This window comes from Mixophyes fleayi, chromosome 4, assembly GCF_038048845.1.
Source record: "Mixophyes fleayi isolate aMixFle1 chromosome 4, aMixFle1.hap1, whole genome shotgun sequence".
In the NCBI taxonomy this organism is placed as follows: domain Eukaryota; kingdom Metazoa; phylum Chordata; class Amphibia; order Anura; family Limnodynastidae; genus Mixophyes; species Mixophyes fleayi.
Window position 1 is genome coordinate 54,310,283 of NC_134405.1, and position 21,195 is coordinate 54,331,477.

Sequence of the window (21,195 nt, forward strand, 5' to 3'; positions counted from 1 at the left end):
ACTGTGCAAAAGCCCTAGCTATACATCTTAATAGGGTAATACACAGTGTGATGAAGGGGCACAGAGGTGATGGTGAAGGGGCACAGAGGTGATGGTGAAGGGGCACAGAGGTGATGGTGAAGGGGCACAGAGGTGATGGTGAAGGGGCACAGAGGTGATGGTGAAGGGGCACAGAGGTGATATTATGAAGGTACAAAAGTGGCAATGAAGGGGCACAGTGTGATGGTAGAGGGACAAAAGTGACAAGAGCACATACTTTAATTTATGCGTATTATTTTTGCAAACAACTTAATAAGTATTTCTGCCTTGACTTAAATACTTATTAAATTGTTTTGACCCAACTTCTTAAAAAACGGGACTGCTCGTTAATTATTTAGGGGTGCCTTTTTTTGTAGGAGGTTGGCCTAGCTCTTTTCACATGTTGGGTACGCCCCCAACGATGCAAACCACGCCCCCAATGGTATGGCCACACCTCCATCGGCGGCACATACTTTCGCTTCTGCTTAACTATAGGGGTATATGGTATGCAACAAAAATATAGTGCTATGGATTGTTTCAGTGAGGGGGCCCCAAACCGATATCCTGCCTAGGGCCCCATAAGGTCTAAATCCGTCTCTGGTAGAAATATACTAAAGAAGGATTTAAGTAAAACCCTTAAAATCAATGAAAATGCCCCCTCCACCCCTTTGTTTCATACAAATATGTAACATATCTCCTTATTAAAGTGAACAGTACTTGGAGGTGTACAGAGATATTAGTAGGGAGGTCATTACAAATGTGTGGGTCCAAGAGCCAACAATATAATGGTAGTAAACAACCCAAAAATGAGACACGTGGGGATAGTATACGCCCCATTTCAAAGGGTTTGTTTTGTGCCGAAGGAGAAAGCAGAAAACGATATGCTCCAAAAAAAATAAATACATTTTTTTAGAGTTGCGTAAACAGGTAAGCTGTCAAATTCTATGCTTCTAACCTGGCACGTATTTACTAGATCAGGTCAGTGATTTAGGATGTGGGACAGTCTTTAACAGAAATATAGCAGCATGCAGTGAGTAACTTCTGATTAAATAAACAGAGCTGTTCTAATACCGAAGGAAACGTTACATAATATAATTATTCTGCATCAAATAAATTTTGAGCCAGGATTGGTGTAAGGAAGCTCACAAATAATAAAAATAAAAGCAGCATTTAAGGTACTGCTCTTTCCCATGGTCCTTCGCTTGAAAGCTCTGTGTTACCGAAGCAGAAAATGTTAATTTCATGGCGACAGCTGCAAGTTAAGACTCCTTAACCTAACAGGTTGTAATGCACTAATTCAACCTCTTGTTTGACGTGTACATAATGCGTTATAAACCCCCTATATACTTTCTGTTACCTGTCTGCGCAGTGGTATGCTCTTAGCCAGCTTGTGGACGGCCAGCTGGCTGTTAAAGTCAGACTTCTTGGACGGGTGCTTCATTTTAAAGATGATGATGGTCACCAACATTGCTGACACTATGGCCGCCCCCGTGCAGTAGATTATAATCTCCAGATGTAGGGAGGATGTCATAACAGGTTTCTCATCCACAGCTGTGCTCATGTACACAAGAGTTTTGTTATTATTACAAGAACACCACTTTAATCAACACATTTGTGCGTCCTAATCTCCTAACATGTCAGTGTGTGCGTGGCTACGAAAATGCATATCATAAAAACATCTACTATACACACAAATCAACCATTACAAGACATACGTTCACATAATTTACATACACAAGTGTGAATTTTAGCAAAAAATAAAAGAAAATACATTTAATACATGTTATCTATGCACTCCATCACAAATAAAAAAACAACAAAAGCAATAAAACAATAAAAGACAACAAACGATATGCACAAATGATATGTAGATGACTTTGCTTATAATAATCAATGCATTTTGGATTTGGACAAATAAATAGACAATATGATGGAGATTAAGGGAGAGAAAAAAAATATATATATGGCGTAAACGAAAGATAGGAGCAAATGCCATATATACAAATAGATTTCCCATGCTGGGTAAACAGGAAACAAAGGAAGAAAACCCCCAATAAATACATTTTGCTGCCAGTGTTTTTTTTTTGTTATTTTTTGCAGTTGTGAAATCAAATCTCTATTTACTTTTACTTTATTTTAGATTAATCTTTCCTTTTATGCCATACCAACGGCATTCTGTAAACCAAATGCTTGTTGTTATTTAGGAATAAAAATGTAAGCAACCGGATTTGACTTTGCAACTTGGAAAAACACTGGCACGCTTACAAAACACATGCATTTCATATGAGCCAAAAGGATCCGGTCCTGGGGACATTTCAAAGTGAAACATTTTAAAATCTTTAAAAATTGCAGCGTAATCCCCAGCTGTGAGTAAAAGTCAGGACAATACAAGTCACGTGGGCCTATTAAATGCTCTATTTACCAAGCTGTAAATAAATCAAATAATTTGTTCTCACAAACTTCCTTGATAAAAGCCCACTAGTGAGTCTGTGATGGGGAGTTTTAGGACACATTAAAATGGTGCAGTTAAAACTGAATTATTTTGACACTTATTACATAAAAGTAACACACTCTTATTTTCCAGTAATTTGTTTGTGTTTGTTTCTACAACTGGTTAGAAATAAATGTGCACACCAGTGATTTTACACATATCACCTGATTTTTTTGCATATTTATCAAAAAGAAGGGACACAGGCCATAGTAACTGGTTCGACAAAGTTTAATGAAATCCATACATTGTGGCTGTGAGCACAACAGCAAAAAAGATATAGGGGTATATTTATCATTGAGCTTCAACCTATGCATCAACAGGGGTACCACCGGTGGTCCGATTTAACGAGACATTGGCTTATTTCAAAAGTACCGACGTGATACTTTAAAAACAATTGGGAATTTTTTTTTCACTTTAACAAAAAAAAAAAAAAAAAAAAAAAAAGTGAAACTATTCTTTATTCCACCAAGTGGGTGGCTATCTGGGTCACTCATGTGCCTATTTCCAGACACTGGCACTGCATAGCTATTGTGGCATTTTGGCGCAGCTGTGCAGCTGCAGAGCTGCAATTTGCGGCACCACACCTCTCCCTCTTTATTGTAACTTGAAGCCTCAAAGTTAGCAAGTGTGCCCTTACCGCTGTGGGCCAATATTGCCAAAGCAGCAGTGTAACGCTCAGGTGCCTCTGGGAGAATTTAATCATTAATTGCAACCATAGGTGATTATTTTTATTCACGCATGTTAATAATTAGACCCCATAAAGTGATATAAAACTTTAAGCATTAAAATCCACCCATTACATCTTTGGATTTGTGGGACATGTCAACCCTCAAGAGCACTTGCTTGAAACCAGTGATCTGAAGGAGACAAAATATCCCAGTAATACCACTGGTTCCGAACATAAAAGTATAATTTCTATGTGGTGTCACTGATTTTGCAGTGAATCGATGGGCGGCATTCTCAAAATGTTTGCCTTCACTTTCTTCAGGTGACTTGTGCACTTAATAGTATTTGTTCTGTGTTACTTTTGTAACAAGGTTGCATTATAGAAAATAGTGGAGAGGACTAAAAGGGATTACATAGCTGAGGAAGGTGCGGCATTGTCCATAACCACCAGGATTAGACAAACACATTCTGTTTTAATGTAAAAACGTGGAACATTAATGAAACATGAATAATTCTTGGAAGAGATTTTTACTATGGTTAAACATTTACGTTTTATTCTGATTAGGTTACAGACTTGTGTAATAAGATTTTTTTCTCTTTTTATAAAAGGTCATTTATTGGGGTTTACGGATTGATCCTCACATAGATTAAACTGTCAAACTAAAACTGGATTTTAATAAGAAAGGTGGCAGAAGGCAACACAGGAGCCTTCAAACAATATTAAAAGGGGAATTGAAGCCCAAGCTTTTATATACCCAGTCTGACTCAGAACGACTTAATTGCTGAGTGCAACAACCAACATTGAATGCATACAAAAAAATTTACCAAAACGGTATTTAATTACATATAAGGAATTGTGGGAGAGGCTGTTTAAAAAAAAAAAAAAGTTTATTAATTGTGATAAGTTTCCTTGCTTCTCTTTGTGCTGTTTTGGGAGATAAAGTTTGAAAGCTGCCAGCTGCATTAAACAAATGATAAACATTTCAAAGGGTTCCAGGAATAATTACAGCTGTTACTCTGTGTATGTGTTAAATATGGTATCTGAATATACAGTTGGTGTCTTTTGGCTCCGAAATGCATGTTACATTTTAGAAGTTAGGACAGTAGAGAACCTTATATACCTTCAAGAACGGTCAACCATGCAGAATGATGAGAGAGCCCAATGGAATTAGCAGCCAAGCAGGTATACTGGCCAGCATCCTCAAAAGTAACATTCGTCAGGTGGAGAACCTCCATCTCCTTGTCGGTGGTGTTGACTCCTGCAGTCTACAGAGAAGTGCATCGAAAGAGAAGGAAATGGACAAGCGAAACACCATGAGAACCAGAAGAGGTGTGGGCAGGTACTGTCCTGGGACCAAGGGGTGCCAGGGCAGAGAAAGAAACCACTGGAAGAAATCTGGTTAGAAGATTTGAGGAACACTTCTCCTTTAAGCCTGACCTAAAGAGAAGCTACCTTAGTTTAACCCATCACCAAAATCGAGACCTCCTGCCCACTTAAAACATGCTGAAGATTGGCAACATGGAAAAATGAGACCTTAGCATGATAGCCTTGTTTGTTTCGGAAAAAGAAGATAAGGAGGGTGAAAAAAAAAAAAAAAAAAGAGTAATTCAGAAATATCTCTGGCCTAAATAATTTTAAATTATATGCCATAACACCACTACCTTAACGTGTATGCGTTTGGAAAATTTTGGCTCAACTATAAGGAATTCAAATACTAGATAACTTTAGCAATCATGATGAACAGCTACAATATGGGGTCTTAACAGAGGTAAAATTTTAAAGGTGCTATCCACTCCCCTTAAATGACCATTGCCAATATATAGCAAATAACAAACCTATTTTATGGAACCCATGAACCAAATAGCACTGTCTTGTTGTCACTGTTGAGACATGGGAGCTAATTGTGTACATTTTAATTTGTCCAGTTCAAAAGAGCTCAACAGAAGAGGTTGGACACATTTACGGATTGTCTAAAAAGGTGGTTAACCGCTTTGTGGACAACTCTACATGGGCATAATTTTGGTCACTACTACCTGATCGTACTTGGTAGTAGCATCAAGTCACTACTTGATACTACTATAAAGTCTATATGTACCGAAATAGGGTAATCATTTAAATCTGTCCATTCTGCAGGCAATAAGATAGAAGCTGAGAAGTTGCTGAGCCAAACAACAGTGGATCCATCCCACTAATAATATTAATAATTTAGTGATAGTCTTCATAATATGAAGGAATAAATTGCAAAACTTCCTACTCAGCCATTTTGGAACACTTGCAGCTATTGACATGACCATTCTGAGAGCCAAGGAAAGTAGCCAAGCATTCTGAACACAAGATTCTGACAAGCTGTTCAAACTGGAGTCGAAATACATTTTCCACTCTTGATAGACAAAGACATCTTTAATTTCCAGATGGATTGTTGTGATGTGTATAATTTATGAATTCCAATGGTAACAGGAAGTATCGTTGTAGGGAAGATTAAAGTGTCTAGCTAGAGGAAGGCATTATGTGTGATTAAAATAATCCCCCAGAATGCATAGCGTACTGGAAGCAATAGAACCACTAGAAATGTGCAGATGCTATAGGTTTAGTACATTAAAAAGAAGAATTGGTCAGAAAAAGATAAATTAAACTAAACAAGGCCACACGCAAAAGTATTTTTCCATGGAAATAAAGCAGACAAAAAAAAGTGGAGAATTTTCCCACCAAGAGTTTTGCAGAGCAGTTGACCCAGAGTCCTACATTTTTACTTTACTTTTCTGGTTTTCTCAGGAGGTGCCACCGGTTTTTTTTTTTTTTATTATTTTTTTTTTACCTTTTGTCACGGGTCTGGTGACGGTAAGCCACGCAGACTGATTGGCCTCACCAATATAATTGGACACTTTACATATGTACTCCCCACTCTCTGCCTCTGTCACATTGTACAGGGTCAAAACTTCTGCGTCTGAGCTATAAATCCCAGAGTGCTGAAATAAACCGATAACACGAGGGAAGTCAACACAGCAACAAAGTCAGCGGTGATATTTGACATACACCGAGATCCAGATTTAGTAAATGGTACTTGTGCCACATGTACGAGAAATGTTGTCAAACAAGAGTACACAGCATCCTATACTTTCCAACTTTTACAGACGGAGTCCTGCATGACAACCTCTCTGGCACATGAAGATTATGCTCCCTTTATTAATTATAGTCTTGGGTATTCCCAAAATATCATGGCAGTTTGTTAAGACCTTTTGTTATCTTTAAATACACTACACACAAAGCATTAAAAATGTTTCTAAGATTTGATAGGTTATTAAAGAACTTGTAAACACAATCAATACTGTCTCTGTATTAATATACCCGTCATTGCCCCCTTCCCATTGTACAGGGTTTCAGTTAGACACAGTTACCCCATAACTACTGATGTCCCATCTTCATCTGGTCAGCTGAGTGTATGCTCTGATGCCCAGTTTGGAACACTCACCTGTTCTCCGGTTCTGGCCTGGGAAGAAGGGTGACAGAGGAGGTGAACACTGTGCTATGAGACTACTCTTGCAGTATATAAAGACAGCCACACACAAAGCCCTCAACATTGTGCAGCTGTCATTATATACTGCAGCACTACATTAAGGGAGGAAAGCAGCCCAATGGCCTTCGTACCCGGCACCCCTCTTCCCAGATAAAAACAGGAAGAAGTTCGAATAATCCAACAGCCGATGGGACAACTTTTGTTATACGGTAAAAGTGGTACCATAGCAGGTCTTATCACTTAAGTCTTGTATAATGGGTTAGAGGAGGCAGATATACATGTGATATGAAAAGCGAGAGGGAGGAATTGTTGAAATTAATGTTTACTTTTCCTTTAAAACATATTCGATGATGGACAAAAGAACATTCCATTAAAAAAAAAAAATTAAGATCTCAGCAATAGGCAAGTAGTTCTCTTAAGCATCAGCAACTAGACAGTTAATTAAATAATTGTCTTCCTTCTCCTCTAAGTGACTTGGTGATGTTGTTCATAGATGATCCTCAATAATGAGGATCATTAGAACAAAATATGTTATTCAACGTAATTATGCTTCTAATTTAATACACTGCCAAGTAAAAGTCCATCTAACACTACACACCAATTACCAAAATGTATTTTAAGGCCTAACCCAGACAAGGGTATACTACTAGACACGTCAAACAGAATGATCCCTTGTATCAGTCCCTTTGCTTGTTGTTAGAATACGTCAATAGATAAGACTATATTTAGCAAACGTCTGGTTAATATATAATACATAATATGCTGCATCTGGTTGGGTTACTTTCTCCTGGGGCAATGACAAAATGAAACCAAGAACTGCTACCTGTCTTAACACCTTCATATCCAGAAACCAAAGCACAAATGGCACTTCTGATACACTACATACATGGACATACCTTTAAAATTTCCACATATGGAAACCCATCCGAGGCCATTTTACTCCCATTGATCTCAATGTGCCTGAGCCATTGAATGTGAGGTTGTGGATCACTGTAGACTTTGCATAAGAACTCAGCATTACTCCCTATGGTGACAGTCTTATTCGCCGGCAGTCCAGCTTGAAGGATTGGCCGATGTGGAGAACGCTCTGAAGGAAAAATTTAAAAAGTATTAAAACCATAGTAAAAAAAAAAAAAAAAAGTGGATGGATTATATTTTCTACATCTGTGTTTCGCCATGGTTACCTAGCCATAATTTCTTGTGCAGACATCCACAGTGTTTTAACCTACCCTACATTTACATCTGTGTAAAACAGACTTCGAAACAGTGATCATTAGATTATTAGAGAGTTTTATTATATAGCACCACCACTTTGCGAAGCACTGTACAGAGAGGATTTATTATACAAAAAACACACTCCATGCCCAATTGAAGCTTTCAGTCTAAATTCTCTAAAACACACACAATCTAGGGCAGTGTTTGCTAACCTGTGACACTCCAAACGTTGTGAAACTACAAGTCCCAGCATACCATTCCAGCAATAAGCTGCTATATATTGGCAAAGCATGCTGGGACTTGTAGTTTCACAACACCTGGAGTGTCACAGGTTAGCCAACACTGATCTAGGGTCTACTAAGTCAGCAGCCAATTAACCTGCCAGCATGTTTTTGGTGTGTGAGAGATACTCCGAGCATCCACAGGAAACCCCCACAAACACAGGGAGAACATACAAACTTCACACAGATAGGGCCCTGGTTGTGAATTGAACTTGTGACCCCAGCGCTGCGAAGTAGCAATGCTAACCACTGTGCCACCTCTCTGCCGCTGATGTCAGGAGGACCCTATATGCAAATTTCAAATGCAGGATGTATTATGGACACAGGTTCTGTATCCCTGCTTAATATTCAGCTTGAAGTCAGTATCTTCAATAGCAACAGTACTGCACACAGATCTACGGACCCGAGGTCCATTCACCTTCTGCTGAGCGTGGACACGAGTCTGTACCCTATATGTTTAAATTCAGTGTTACTTTTAATATAATTTTAAAAGCAATCGCATCACTTGTGGAGTCAATAGCAGCAGTTGCTGCTGTTTATTATTATGCAATTCATACAAACAAGCGTTGGGAATTAGAAATATTTACTACATTTTAACTTTTTCACTTTAAAAATTAAATAATACAGAATAAGACCTGCAGTTGGGGAAAAGAAAACACATCCAGTACAGGACACATGAGAAGTGTGTAGTTGTTGAGTCAAAAAGGTAAAATACTATCAAAGAAGCAAAAAAATCTTTATAAGAAGAAAATCCATGAAAATTAGGTACATCTGGCAACTTATGCAACGGACATGTCTTCACGACAGATTGCCTTTGACATTTAGACGTAACGTGTCTCGTTTTTCAAGTAAGAAAAAAAAAATAATGAGAATGAATGAAGAATTGTGGAGACAGAAAGTAAAAAAAAAAAAAAAAGCAAAAAAAGGCTGACAGGCTAAATAAACTCAGCACCTTAAAGTAGGCCTCACATTGCCCCCTGCACAGGAAATATCTGAAATTTAATAGGATCTGTGAGGTGGAAATGGGGGGAAGTTAGAGAAACAAAAAAGTTAGCCTAACTGAAGGCGGATGTTGAATGAAGGAAATATTTGAGAGGAGAATTGGCTACTTATTTGAGGAAATGGAAGATAATTTCCTGATTTGTCAGATATAGGGCAGAAACACAAGTAAATGTTTTTTCTCATTGAAACTGCCCAAGTGCTATCATAACAGGCACAAATAAATGCCTCATTTCGTTCCATTCTTGTCTCAAATAACACAGCTGGTTGTGAAATCTTTGTTTTGAATTTTTTTTTGTTCCTGGAGCGTATCATACGGGACATCTGTGTGATGGGGAAATTGCAAATGGTCAATTCAGAGTTATTACACAGCATTCCGTCAGGATATGCCCAGCTTGGAATCGCCAAAATTACCGCATATAGAAAAAAGCGATCAGTGTGCTTTAATACAATGCATGACATTTATTATATTCTGGATTTCGGCCCTGAGGCTTTCTGTATTAAAAATTCAAGCAGAATATTGAGAATTTCTTTGAACATATACAAAGTCATTAAGTTCAAAAGCATATAATTACTTTGGGCCCTGGCCTTTATTCGGATCTAATTAAACTACCAATATTGTACTTCTAAGTTTACCCTGGTAACAGGCTACATAAGGCTTGCTACTCTATACAACTATAGTACACCTCAGACCACAGTCATAATAAACTGTAAATTTAGACCTCAAATTAAAATGTACCTTCAACTACACAGCGGAGCCAGCCATTATGTGGTCTGGAAAAGGAGACACACACAAAAAAAAAGCATACTGCTGTGAACCAGTAAAAAAAAAGCTGCTACTTTATTTCTACATAAAATACATATTGTAAATGTATGAATACATATTAATAATAATAATACCTGAACAGATCAGAACATTTTCAGCTGTTGTTCAATTAATAAAGCTTCTCCAGTCTCCTAAAAACTGAACTCAGTAGGTAAAAATGATACATTTTTAGCTTTTGAACTACAATTCCCAGCATGCACTGTAAGCAAAACAGCTGTATTGTGGTCCAAGAATGAATGGAGAACAATAGCAGCTGGTAACGCATGCTGCCTGATGTAGTTATAACAGCAGCTGTACAGGAATATCTTGGCCCCTTCTCACTGCACTAAAAAACAAGGGGGTGAAAAGGGATTGCTGCACACAGGGCAGTTTATCTATTGAACTAAAGATGGCTTTTCACAACAATAGGGCAGCATGCACTAAACAACTTCTAAATCATTTTCTGAGTAAGCAGACTTGTTCTGACTTCCAAGGAACAAACAATTTACTAAAGATCTATCACGTGTCCAAATATTTTTCAGGTTTAAATTCCTTCCTAGGTAAACATGAAAAAAGTCCAGTTCATCCTCTAATCAACTGCGAACAAAAAGTGTGTTATATGGGTAATATTTATTGTTATTGTATTGTTCTAAAAATTTTGACTAAAAAACTGGTCATGAAAAGATTAAAACAAAAAAAAGGTGTTGACAAGTATTGATTGTATAATAATTTCAGACTTGCCAGACACCTTGGTTCAAATCAGTGTCCTCCCTATAACCTTGGTCAAGTCTCTTTGTCTCCCTGTATCTTAAATACCATATACTGCAAGCTGGAAGTCCTGTCATAAAATACAGGTTGTCAGGGCTGGTGGGGGCCACAAAAGTACTTTTTTGTACATTTAAATAATAAAAAAGCCAAGAACAGATGCACAATCATCAAAAGACAAAAACATGATAAACTGATTAACAGATATTCTCATAACTAATGTCCACCATTAGGATTGTGAGAGCTCTTACCGACTACATCCAGCTGGTATGTGTGGTTAATGCTGCCATACTTGTTTTCCACAATACAAGTATAATTCCCCTTATCAGATGGAACCACTGAATCCATAATAAGACTCCAGGTTTGAGAACGAACCTGGAAGCAGTGAAAAAAATACCAAAAAAAAAAAAACAGGTTACTTATAAAAACATAATTAACAAGTAAACAAATAGATAAATTCTGCTTACAATAGGCATGCTTGTTTAAGCTATACTCTACATTTAAAATATTCCTTTCATGGTTTTTTTTTACATCTAGTTAGGGTTGTCTACCTCTCTACCTACATTCTCATTCGTTCCTTCCCTGTACCAGAGTGTCACTTCAGGGCTGCTGTGAAACAATTACAATAAATTCACCCTGTTTACTTTAGCTTATGGCTGTATTAGAGCTTTCAGTGGGAAACAATGGGAAGCTGATAAGAGTGAAAGAAATGGACAATTCTACACAGAGTGAAACAGAACACTATTTGTTATGAATAGGTAATTTTCTATATTACAAGACTATATTAGTAATGACTTTTATTTTTTCCTCATGTGTCTTTATCTAGAGCTGGGATGAAGCAAAGTCAGTCATCGACTATGCCTAGTCTAGAACAGAAGACTAGTATGTTATTTAATAAAAACACAAAACAAAAGTTGTTTTAAATGAAGAACAGGGGGGAGAGAAGCAGAAGTAATTTGTAAATTAAAGTTAGAAATACATAGTTCCAGAATGATTACATATATTTTCTTTTCTTTTTTTTTTTACTAATGTACACTGGTTCTTGAATATAGTATGCAAGTGTAGATGACAGACAGGTGCCACTCTGTATTACTTTGTGGTAGCATAGGTGAAGGGCTCCAATAGCAAATATAAAAAGAAAAAATACATTTTGGGTTACATCTCTGAAGACACAAAGGGCCTGAGTCATTAAGGAGAGCAAAGCATAAAAAAGGAGTAACTCTGCACCTGGGCAAAACCATGTTCCATTGGAGGGGGGAGGTAAATTTAAAATATAGGGACAAATTTATAGTTGGCTTAGGGCATGTCCTAGATTAACTTTAAATTTCAGTGTAAAAATAAAACTATCAAGTATTTGTGCGCTAGATGAAAAAACAGCCAGTATTTAACTTATGTGCAAAATAATAAACTAATTTGCACCCCTTGCTTTCCAACATGGTTTGTCCCAGAGAACATTTACTCTTTTTTTTGCCTTACTCTCCTTAATGACTCAGGCCCAAATAGTCCAAGCAAGGATTTTACAACCTGTGGCTCTCCAGGAGTTGTGAACTACAAGCACCAGTATGCTGGGACTTGTGGCTCTAAAGGTATTCAGAAGCTACAGGTTGTCCAGGCCACGTCTAAGCCAATTATCAGTGGGAACAATTTTCTTCTCTTTAACAAAAAACCGTGTCCACCTATGACATTAAGTTTGATCACCCTGTAATATTTATCCTGTGCTTGGAGGAATCAAGTGCAGGAACATTGTAATAACAAACATATGCTGAAACATATAAATGTGATCATATTAGCACTAAGAATAGAGTTTCTCAGAATGAGCTCTCTGCATGTATAACCACAGGACAATTATTATGTTACACAGAGAAGCTCATATATAGCAGGATTACTGTAAAGCAGTGGTAGGCAACTTGTGGCTCTCCACAGGATTTGGACTTGCACATCCCAGCTGGGACTTTTAGTTCCACTTTGGCTGGGGAGTCACAGGTTGTTTAAGCCTTTTACAAAAGAACAAGATAAATTGATGGGAAAATAGTACTGACAGTAACGTCCTCTCTTTTTTTTTCTATAATTATTAATTACCCTCCGCTTGCTAAACCATCTAACAAGCTCAGTAATCAGCAGGGAAGAGCTTAATGAGCGTCAACGTCTAAACCCCTTTCAAACTAAAGAGGACACAACATGCTGGGGAAGGAGAAAAGATGGCCCCACTTCAAAGGCCAAACTGGCACGCAAGGTGAGCTCATGTCCTGGCAGCTTCCCAATTAAAGTGGGACATCACTAGTCTTGAGAAGCACACCACATAGATTCCATATTAGAAAGATATAAGCCACTATATTATAGCATACCTGTATAACAACTGCTGTTCTACTGCAATGTAACTGTATTACAATGTCAGCTCGTCCATACAAACACAGGGAGAAGTATCGGCTCTTATCCCTTTCTTATATGTACATTGAAGGGTCAACTCTTCTCCTTGTATTGTGTGTGTACTGGGATGTCATCGTGCATTCAGATTACATAACTGTACTAAAAATGTATGTGGCGATACGTTGGTGAAAGGGTGGTCCTACCTCTCTACTAGCAGGATGTCCCCTCACTATACCATTGAGGGGCTACCTAACCATTACAAGCCCCTTGATGAACTAACCAATATGAGCAGACAAAACACAGTATGACAAACAAAGAAAGCAGCTTTACTGATAACTATTCCAATTCTGGGAACCAACACCTATGGGGTTCCATGTACCTACCGACCAAGCAGAATCCTAGCCAAAAAGTCACCCAGAATTTAGCCGGTTCACTCTTGCAAAGCAAAAGTGGACACCAATGTGTCTCTATTGGTTTTCATTAGGCCGTCACAAACAATGGACTGACAGCAACTAAAGACCTCAGCCAGGACAACATAGAAGTTGCAGGTTTCTCCTTTGAGCCAGTGTTTTTATACCATACTTTTTCCCTGGGTATCCCAGGGAAGGACAACTATAGGTTGCCCTTATCACGATTGGATTAACAAGATGCTACTTGTCTACTGTGCTCCACCTCTTGTCCTCCAACTGTGTTTGCTAGGTCTGGCAGTAGGACAATAGTGGGCAAACACCGAGGACAATTGTCACTTAATATTTGACCAGGGTCCGGTTTAGGATTGCAAGTGAAAATAACTCCTTCTTGAGAAATGGTCCATTCTCTATCCTGGCCATCAGAAGCTGTCCTCCATACAAAGCTTTAACATATATTTAGCAGATATACACACGTACCAAAAATAGCCATCAACAGTATTGCCACAGTGTCTAATACATACATCTAAATAACAAGTCCATGGACTACTGCCCCTTACCAACCTCAGTTGAAAGGGGTGTCCCAAGCAGGCTTAACCTTTATTAACAAACCTTATCCTTATAGTTTTCCACAAAGTGCTTTAAACGGAACTAAAAATCAGATGTGGTTCCAATAGACCAACAAATCATTGCATGGCTTTCTATAACCCATCAATGCTTTGAGTTGTATATGCTGGGAAATTGCTCTATACCTTATATCCACCGATGCGTTGATCCGGCTTGAACTCTCTGCCATTCTTCAGCCAACGTAGTGTAGGCACAGGTATACCCCCTGCTGGACACCTGAATTTTACAGTTTTGGCCGCTGGGACAGCATGTAGCTTCTTCTCCATCTTTTCCGGGTTTGCCCAAAAAGGTCCTATAGATTAACCACAAGAGAAGAGAGCCATTAAAAACAATGTCCAAATACAGAATTTTCATTTAACTATATTTCTGTTTATCATTACAAACTTATAGAATTTCCTTTTTTTAAAGTTTTGTCCTAGTGACTAAGCTATTGTTAGTGAAGGCGTGCAATTCCGGTCTCAAGTTCTCCTCTACAACAAAGCTTTGTGTTACGTGTCGCACAAAAATGCTGACATACTGGGCTTGTTATTGTTTTGTTTTGCCTCCAGCAGCTACTGACTGTGCCTACTTAAACAGATGTGATGTCACAGTTGCCATAAAGAGTATCTACAGGAGTGGGTTATTACTTAGTTCTTTCATGGAAATAAAGGGGTTGTCCACCGTAGGCCGCACAATTTCAGAACATGTCGTTCAGATAGGTCCCTCGTCTGGGAGACAGAAGCTGCCAATTATATTCAGTCTTTCATGCACGAAAATGCAGAAGTGAATGTGTCACCTGATTGGATAGCTATGACTCTTGTCCAACGATGTATCCAATTAACTACACACTTCTCACGTATATAAAATTTGAATTCACTGCCTGGTCTAGTCTTCCAGAATTGCTGTGGCAACTACTATTGTATATTTGGGAAGGGGGAAGGGAGTGGGGGGGGGGGGTTAATAAGAGGAAGACCTCAACCAAAGAGCTACAAAGGGAATGAGACAGATATTAAAGAGTGGATTCTCCAAAAGAGGACAACGCAACGTTTTAATATAAACACAGATAGCCCACAATGAATTTTATTTTAAACAATTTTATTTTATTTACACACTATACAGTAGATACATTTTTATGTTCTGTGATTATTCGGCCAATTTTTAGTCCTAATTTACAGTGACCTACTTTTTTACTACTATATTGCTAGTTAAACCTGATACTCCAACACCTGTGCATGGATCATCATTAACATATGGCAAAGCGGACAATCAATTAATTCGTAGACTAAACAAAATAAGCGTTTTAGCTACAAATTCCAGGTTTTAAATTATAAACCAAAATACTTGAACATAAAGTGATCAATAAGGACATACTAAACATGTATAAAACTTTGCATAGTATGGTATATCACATAGCAATGTTGCAAACTATGCACTATACTAATGCTTTCAAAATAGAAGTGTTAATATTTTTTTTTTTTATCAATTATCAAAATGCAAAGTGAATGAACAAAAGAAAAATCTAAATCAAACCAATATTTGGTGCGACCACCTTTTGCCTTCAAAATAGCATCAATTCTCTCACGTACACTTGCACAAAGTTAGAGATGTTCTAGGATTATATAGTCAGGTGTATGATTAACCAATACCACCAAACAGATGATAATGATCATAATTTTCATATGTAGGTTGAAACACAGTAATTAACCGAAAAATAAACTGTTGTGTAGGAGGCTTAATATTGGGTGAGGGACAGCCAAGCCCTGCTGCAATGGTGAGGTTGTAGGTGACCATTTCACGTCACAGGTCATACACCATGGCAAGACTAAGCACAGCAACAAGACACAAGTTAGTTATACTGCATCAGCAAGGTCTCTCCCAGGCAAAGATTTCAAAGCAGACTGGGGTTTCAAGATGTGTCAAGGTAACTTAATGCATCAGATGAAAGACACATCATGCTTACTTCCCTTCAAAATCGGAAGATGTCCAGCAGTGCCATCAGCTCAGAATTGGAAATAACAACCAAACCAAAAAACAGTGGGACTCAGGTACATCTATTGTTTGGAGATGTCTGGCCAGAAGTAGTCTTCATGGAAGAATTCCAGCAAAAAAAAAACCCATACATTCAATAGTTGAGCCAAAACCATCATAACTGGGGTGTAGAAAAATGGCAGCAGGTGCTCTGGACTGATGAGTCAAAATTTGAAATATTTGGCTGTAACAGAAAGCAGATTGTTTGACGAACAATCTGGAAAGCGATACAATAATGAGTGTCTTCCTTGCAAGTATGGGGCTGCATTTCAGCAAATGAAATTGGGGGATTTGGTCAGGATTAATAGAGTCCTCAAAGTTGAGAAATACAGGCAGGTACTTATCCATCATGTAAAACCATGATTTACTCCAACTTTATTCTGCAGCAGTACAACAACTCCAAACATACAGCCAATGTCATTAAGAACTATCTTCTATGTAAAGAACAAGGAGTCCTGGAAGTGATAACATGGCTCCCACAGAGCCCTGATCTCATTATAGAGTCTGTCTGGGATTACAGGAAGCCTACATCCACAGAAGTGGTTAGTTCTTCACAATGTTTGGAACAACCTCCCTGCCGAGTTCTTTCAAATACTGAGTTTAAGTGTACCTAGAAGAATTGATGCTGTTTTGAAGGCAAAGAGTTTTCATCTCATCATCTCGCCCTATTATTATTATTTTTTATTTATAGGGCGCCACTAGCTATCCGTAGCGCCAGACAGCATGGTATAGTTAACAAAAAGCACAGTAATTCCGAAGCTCAATGTACAGCTAGATGAGAGGTGAGAGCCCCAAGCGGGGTAGAAGGGCAGGAGGACCTCGTGGAAGAGACAAGGAGCTGAAGAGCAGAGTTAAGGTGGTGGAGAACAGAAGGAGAGGAGGCCCTGCTCAAAGGAGCGTACAATCTAAGGGGAGGGTAGGACCACCCCAATACCACCCCTACAACCTGTCCCCTCGACCCTATTCCATCCCAACTTCTCCACTCCCTCTCCTCCACTGCATGCCCACCTCTAACTCGTCTCATCAACCTGTCTCTCTCCACTGGCACATTTCCATTCTGCTTTAAACATGAGCTCATCTCACAAATCTAAACAAACCATCTCTCAATCCAGCCTCTCACTCCAACTACAGTCCTCTTTTATCTCCTCCCCTCTGCCTTTAAACTACTTGATCAATTAGTGTACAAACACGTGTCACTTTCTCTCCTCACATACTCAACCGTCTGCAATTAGGCTTCCACCCCAACATTCCACGGAAACTGCTCTCACAAAAGTGATTAATGATCTACTTCCTGCAAAGTCTAAGGGGCGTATTCAATTGTTCCTCCGGCCGCCGGAAAAACGAGCGCTTTAAAACGATTACCGTTTATACGGTAATTACTCGCTGAATTTCATCTCGCAGCTCCCTGAGTGAGTAAACTACCGTATTAACGGTTTTTGCGCGCAATATTACCGAACAGTAATAGTTTTAACGCGCTCGTTTTTCCGGCGGCCGGAGGAACAATTGAATATCCCCCTAAGGGTTATTTCTCCATACTCATTCTCCTCGACCCATCTGCTGCTTTTGACACTTTTGATCATCCTTTTCTCCTACACACCTTTCACTCCATTGGCTTTTGTGACACAGTTCTTTCCTGGTTCACTTCATATCTATCGATCGAACCGCTCCTTTAGGGTTTCTACCTCTGGCACATCCTCCACTCCAAATATCAGTTGGTGTCCCACGAGGCTCTGTTCTTGGCCCTTTACTTTTTTCATTGTACATCTCTTCTTTTTGGGCAAATCTTGACTATTGCAACCTCCTGCTATCTAGCATTCCCGACACCCATATAGCCACACTTCAATCCATCCTAAATGCTGCTGCAAGACTGATCTTCCTTTCTCCAATCTACATCACTTTGATTCAAGGAGGACACAGGGAGCCAGTGTAGGGATTTGCAAATTCAAAATTACTCACCATTACCTACAAAGCCCTCAATACTACTCCTGCATACATCTCAAATCAAAACACTATCCTTTCCGCTCACTTAGATCTACCTCTGACCTGCGCCTTGTCTTGTCTCTGGTTACCACCCTTCACTCCCGACTACAAGACTTCTCCCGTGCTGCTCCCCACTTATGGAATTCCCTACCACACTCAGACTTTCAAACAGCCTTCAAATCTTTAGACACTCTTTGAAAACCCATTTCTATTTTAGAGGGGACCTTATCCTCCATAATACTATTCACATTAATGCACATTCACAACTGTCCCAATCGCCACTCTGGACCACATTTGCTCCTCATATGTTTCAGCTGTGCCCTCTTCCACTTAGAATGTAAGGTCTCTAATGAGCAGGGTCCTTCATAGCCTTTGTTTTCATGTCTGCATTAGGTCTGCTTCCCTTGTATGTCCCTGTCCCTGTTTGCCCTACTGTACGGCATTGTGAAGCACTGTGGTGCCTTACAAATGTACAATATTACTATTAATAATAATATTGATTGGATTTAGATTCGTCTTCTGGTCATTCACCTTACATTATGTTAATTGATCAAAAGAAGCTATAAACACTTCTATTTTTTTGAAACATTCTTACTTTGCAGCTTTTTTCCACACCTGCCTAAAACTTCTGCATAGTAATGTATCTCAAATGACAAAAAAAATTCTTAATGCAACAAGAACCTCATTTTTATTCAATAGATTCCATTACCCAGCAATGTTTTACAGTTTATTATACATTGCTATTATGTTCACTATGCTTTAGTGCCTAAAGTGTGCTCCTGTACTTTGGTTTGGATTTTATTCAGCCAGTCACAGCAGAGTAGCACCTTCCCATACATTTGATTAATTATCTAGGGTAGACAAAAACTCCATAATTGCAAAGGTCGTCATACCATTTGGATATTGGTTTTACTTTTAGTCGTCGGATGGGGAAGGGGGGGCCTCTTGGTCCAGCGTAGTTAAAATAATGCTACCATGCATCATTCCTGTCCTGACTAACAGATCTCTGCAGTGAAAGTGTTAATGCTACACTAGAGCAAGTCTTTATTCAATCAAGATGGCATGGGACCTGCGGAATCCCACAGGAATTTAAGGTATGCGTTGTCTAAACGCAAATTGTTACGGGAGGACAGGGGATCATGTGGCGGCCTGTCTTAATGGTTTCACCATTATTTAATGCTAGACATTAAAGACAGTTTTAGGGTTCTTAAGAAAATAAAATATGCACACACATATATACATACACACAAAGTTTAAATGCCAGCCTAATATTTTGTAGAAATGCCTTTTGCAACAATCATCACCATTTATTTATATGGTGCCACTAATTCCTCACTCACATCAGTCTCTGCCCCATTGGGGCTTACAGTCTAAATTCCCTAACACAGACAGACACAGACAGAGACAGACTAGGGTCAATTTGATAGCAGCCAATTAACCTACCAGTATGTTTTTGGAGTGTGGGAGGAAACCGGAGCACCCGGAGGAGACCCACACAAACACGGGGAGAACATACAAACTCCGCACAGATAAGGCCATAGTTGGGAATTGAACTCTTGATCCCAGTGCTGTAAGACAGACGTGCTAACCACTACGCCACCGTGCTGCCCCATTACAGCTTTCTGAGATAAGTATGCACTATCTGAGAACACTGTTCAGCAGCAATTGTGGCTCATTCGAAAGATACTTGTGAACTCAATTTTCAAATATTCTCCAATAGAATGAGGTCAGGGATTTGACTGGCATCTTATAACCATCTATTAATTCATTTTAGTTTAACAAGATGCCCAGTCCCTACTGACGAGAAGCTGCCTTCACAGCATACCATACTACCCGGGCTATCACCCCTGGTGATTTTTGAGGCGTGGGAAATGTTGGAGTTGTGCCACATCCATTGATTGGTCTAAAAAATAAAAACCTCTATATTGGAGCCTTTCCCCTTATTGCAAGTGGGTCACTCATACCCCTAACCACCCCGCACATTCCAGTTGTATTTTTCATGGTTCATTTTCAGTAATGGGATCTTTTGTCCCAATCCCCCATACAGACCAGTCTTACACTTAAACATGGCTATGTGGTGCAATTTTACCCCAGTTTCAGCTACTCAACTCTATAGCTCCTTCAAAGTGATTATTGGCATCTCTGTATGCCAGGGGTGGGCAAACCTGTCCTCAAGGGCCATATCCAGTTCATGTTTTTAGGATTTCTTTAATCATGTACAGCTGAGTTAATCTATTTGGCTGGGTCAGTAATTATCCCACCTGTTTCTACAGACAGAAATCCTAAAAACATGAACTGGATATGGCCCTTGAGGACAGGTTTGCCCACCCCTGCTGTATGCAAACAACGAGGAGAGTTGTGAGTGAAGTCAGAGTTTTGAAGTGCTTCTTGGTAATTGAAACAATACCCACTTTGTCATTCCGAGAGCATTTTGATTTGGTTTTGTATCCTTTTCCCAATTTATGCATTTATATTCCTTTATCTCCAATGGCAATTGTAAGGCAAATGAGCCCTTGTTTGAAAATTGTTTTTAACCTGTGTACATTTGAAACTTCTACAACACAGGGTTTCAATACTTATACAAGCGGCTTATTTTGGGGAGTTAGTTTACTGAAGACATTTTGTCACAGAAAAACTCATTTGGAATTTCAGTCCTTTGAAACAAAACAATCAGAGAGAACAAAATTTCAGTATGTATGTATATATATATATATATATATATACACACACACCAGTGGTTGGGTGTAGCCTTTATGTAAATATCTCTTAGGATTTGCTTCTGCAGATTTGTTTTAGGAAAATATTTCAGCTTGAGTAAGTTATATTCACCCTTTGTGAGCATATATTTATATTCAAACTAAATGATGATCTCCAGGTACACTTCAATTTATTACGTCACTGAGAGAACCTGTTAATTAATATGCTCTTACTCAGCCATGAAACAATCAGCCCATGAATTCACTAGGAACGAAAAACAAACATGACAGGCATAGTACATGAGGCATGTTGTATCCAGTGCCCCAGTGATGTCACTAGATCCTAGTGAATGTAT

General features: G+C 38.8%; 1 protein-coding gene across 5 annotated transcripts in view; it reads right to left on the reverse strand.

Annotated features, from left to right (window-relative positions):
* The window catches only part of FGFR1 (fibroblast growth factor receptor 1), a 78,873-nt gene that overhangs the window by 12,315 nt on the left and 45,363 nt on the right, over positions 1–21,195 (reverse strand). For 3 of the 5 annotated variants that reach the window (XM_075207042.1, XM_075207039.1, XM_075207044.1), the window contains 5 exons: positions 14,282–14,448; positions 11,007–11,130; positions 7,587–7,777; positions 5,992–6,142; positions 1,376–1,569 (listed from right to left, as the gene is read on the reverse strand). In XM_075207042.1, the coding sequence (XP_075063143.1) occupies positions 1,376–1,569; positions 5,992–6,142; positions 7,587–7,777; positions 11,007–11,130; positions 14,282–14,448 (827 nt within the window). Of the gene's footprint in view, positions 1–1,375; positions 1,570–4,296; positions 4,442–5,991; positions 6,143–7,586; positions 7,778–11,006; positions 11,131–14,281; positions 14,449–21,195 lie in introns of all 5 variants that reach the window. The other 2 variants (XM_075207043.1, XM_075207041.1) reach the window with 1 other exon arrangement.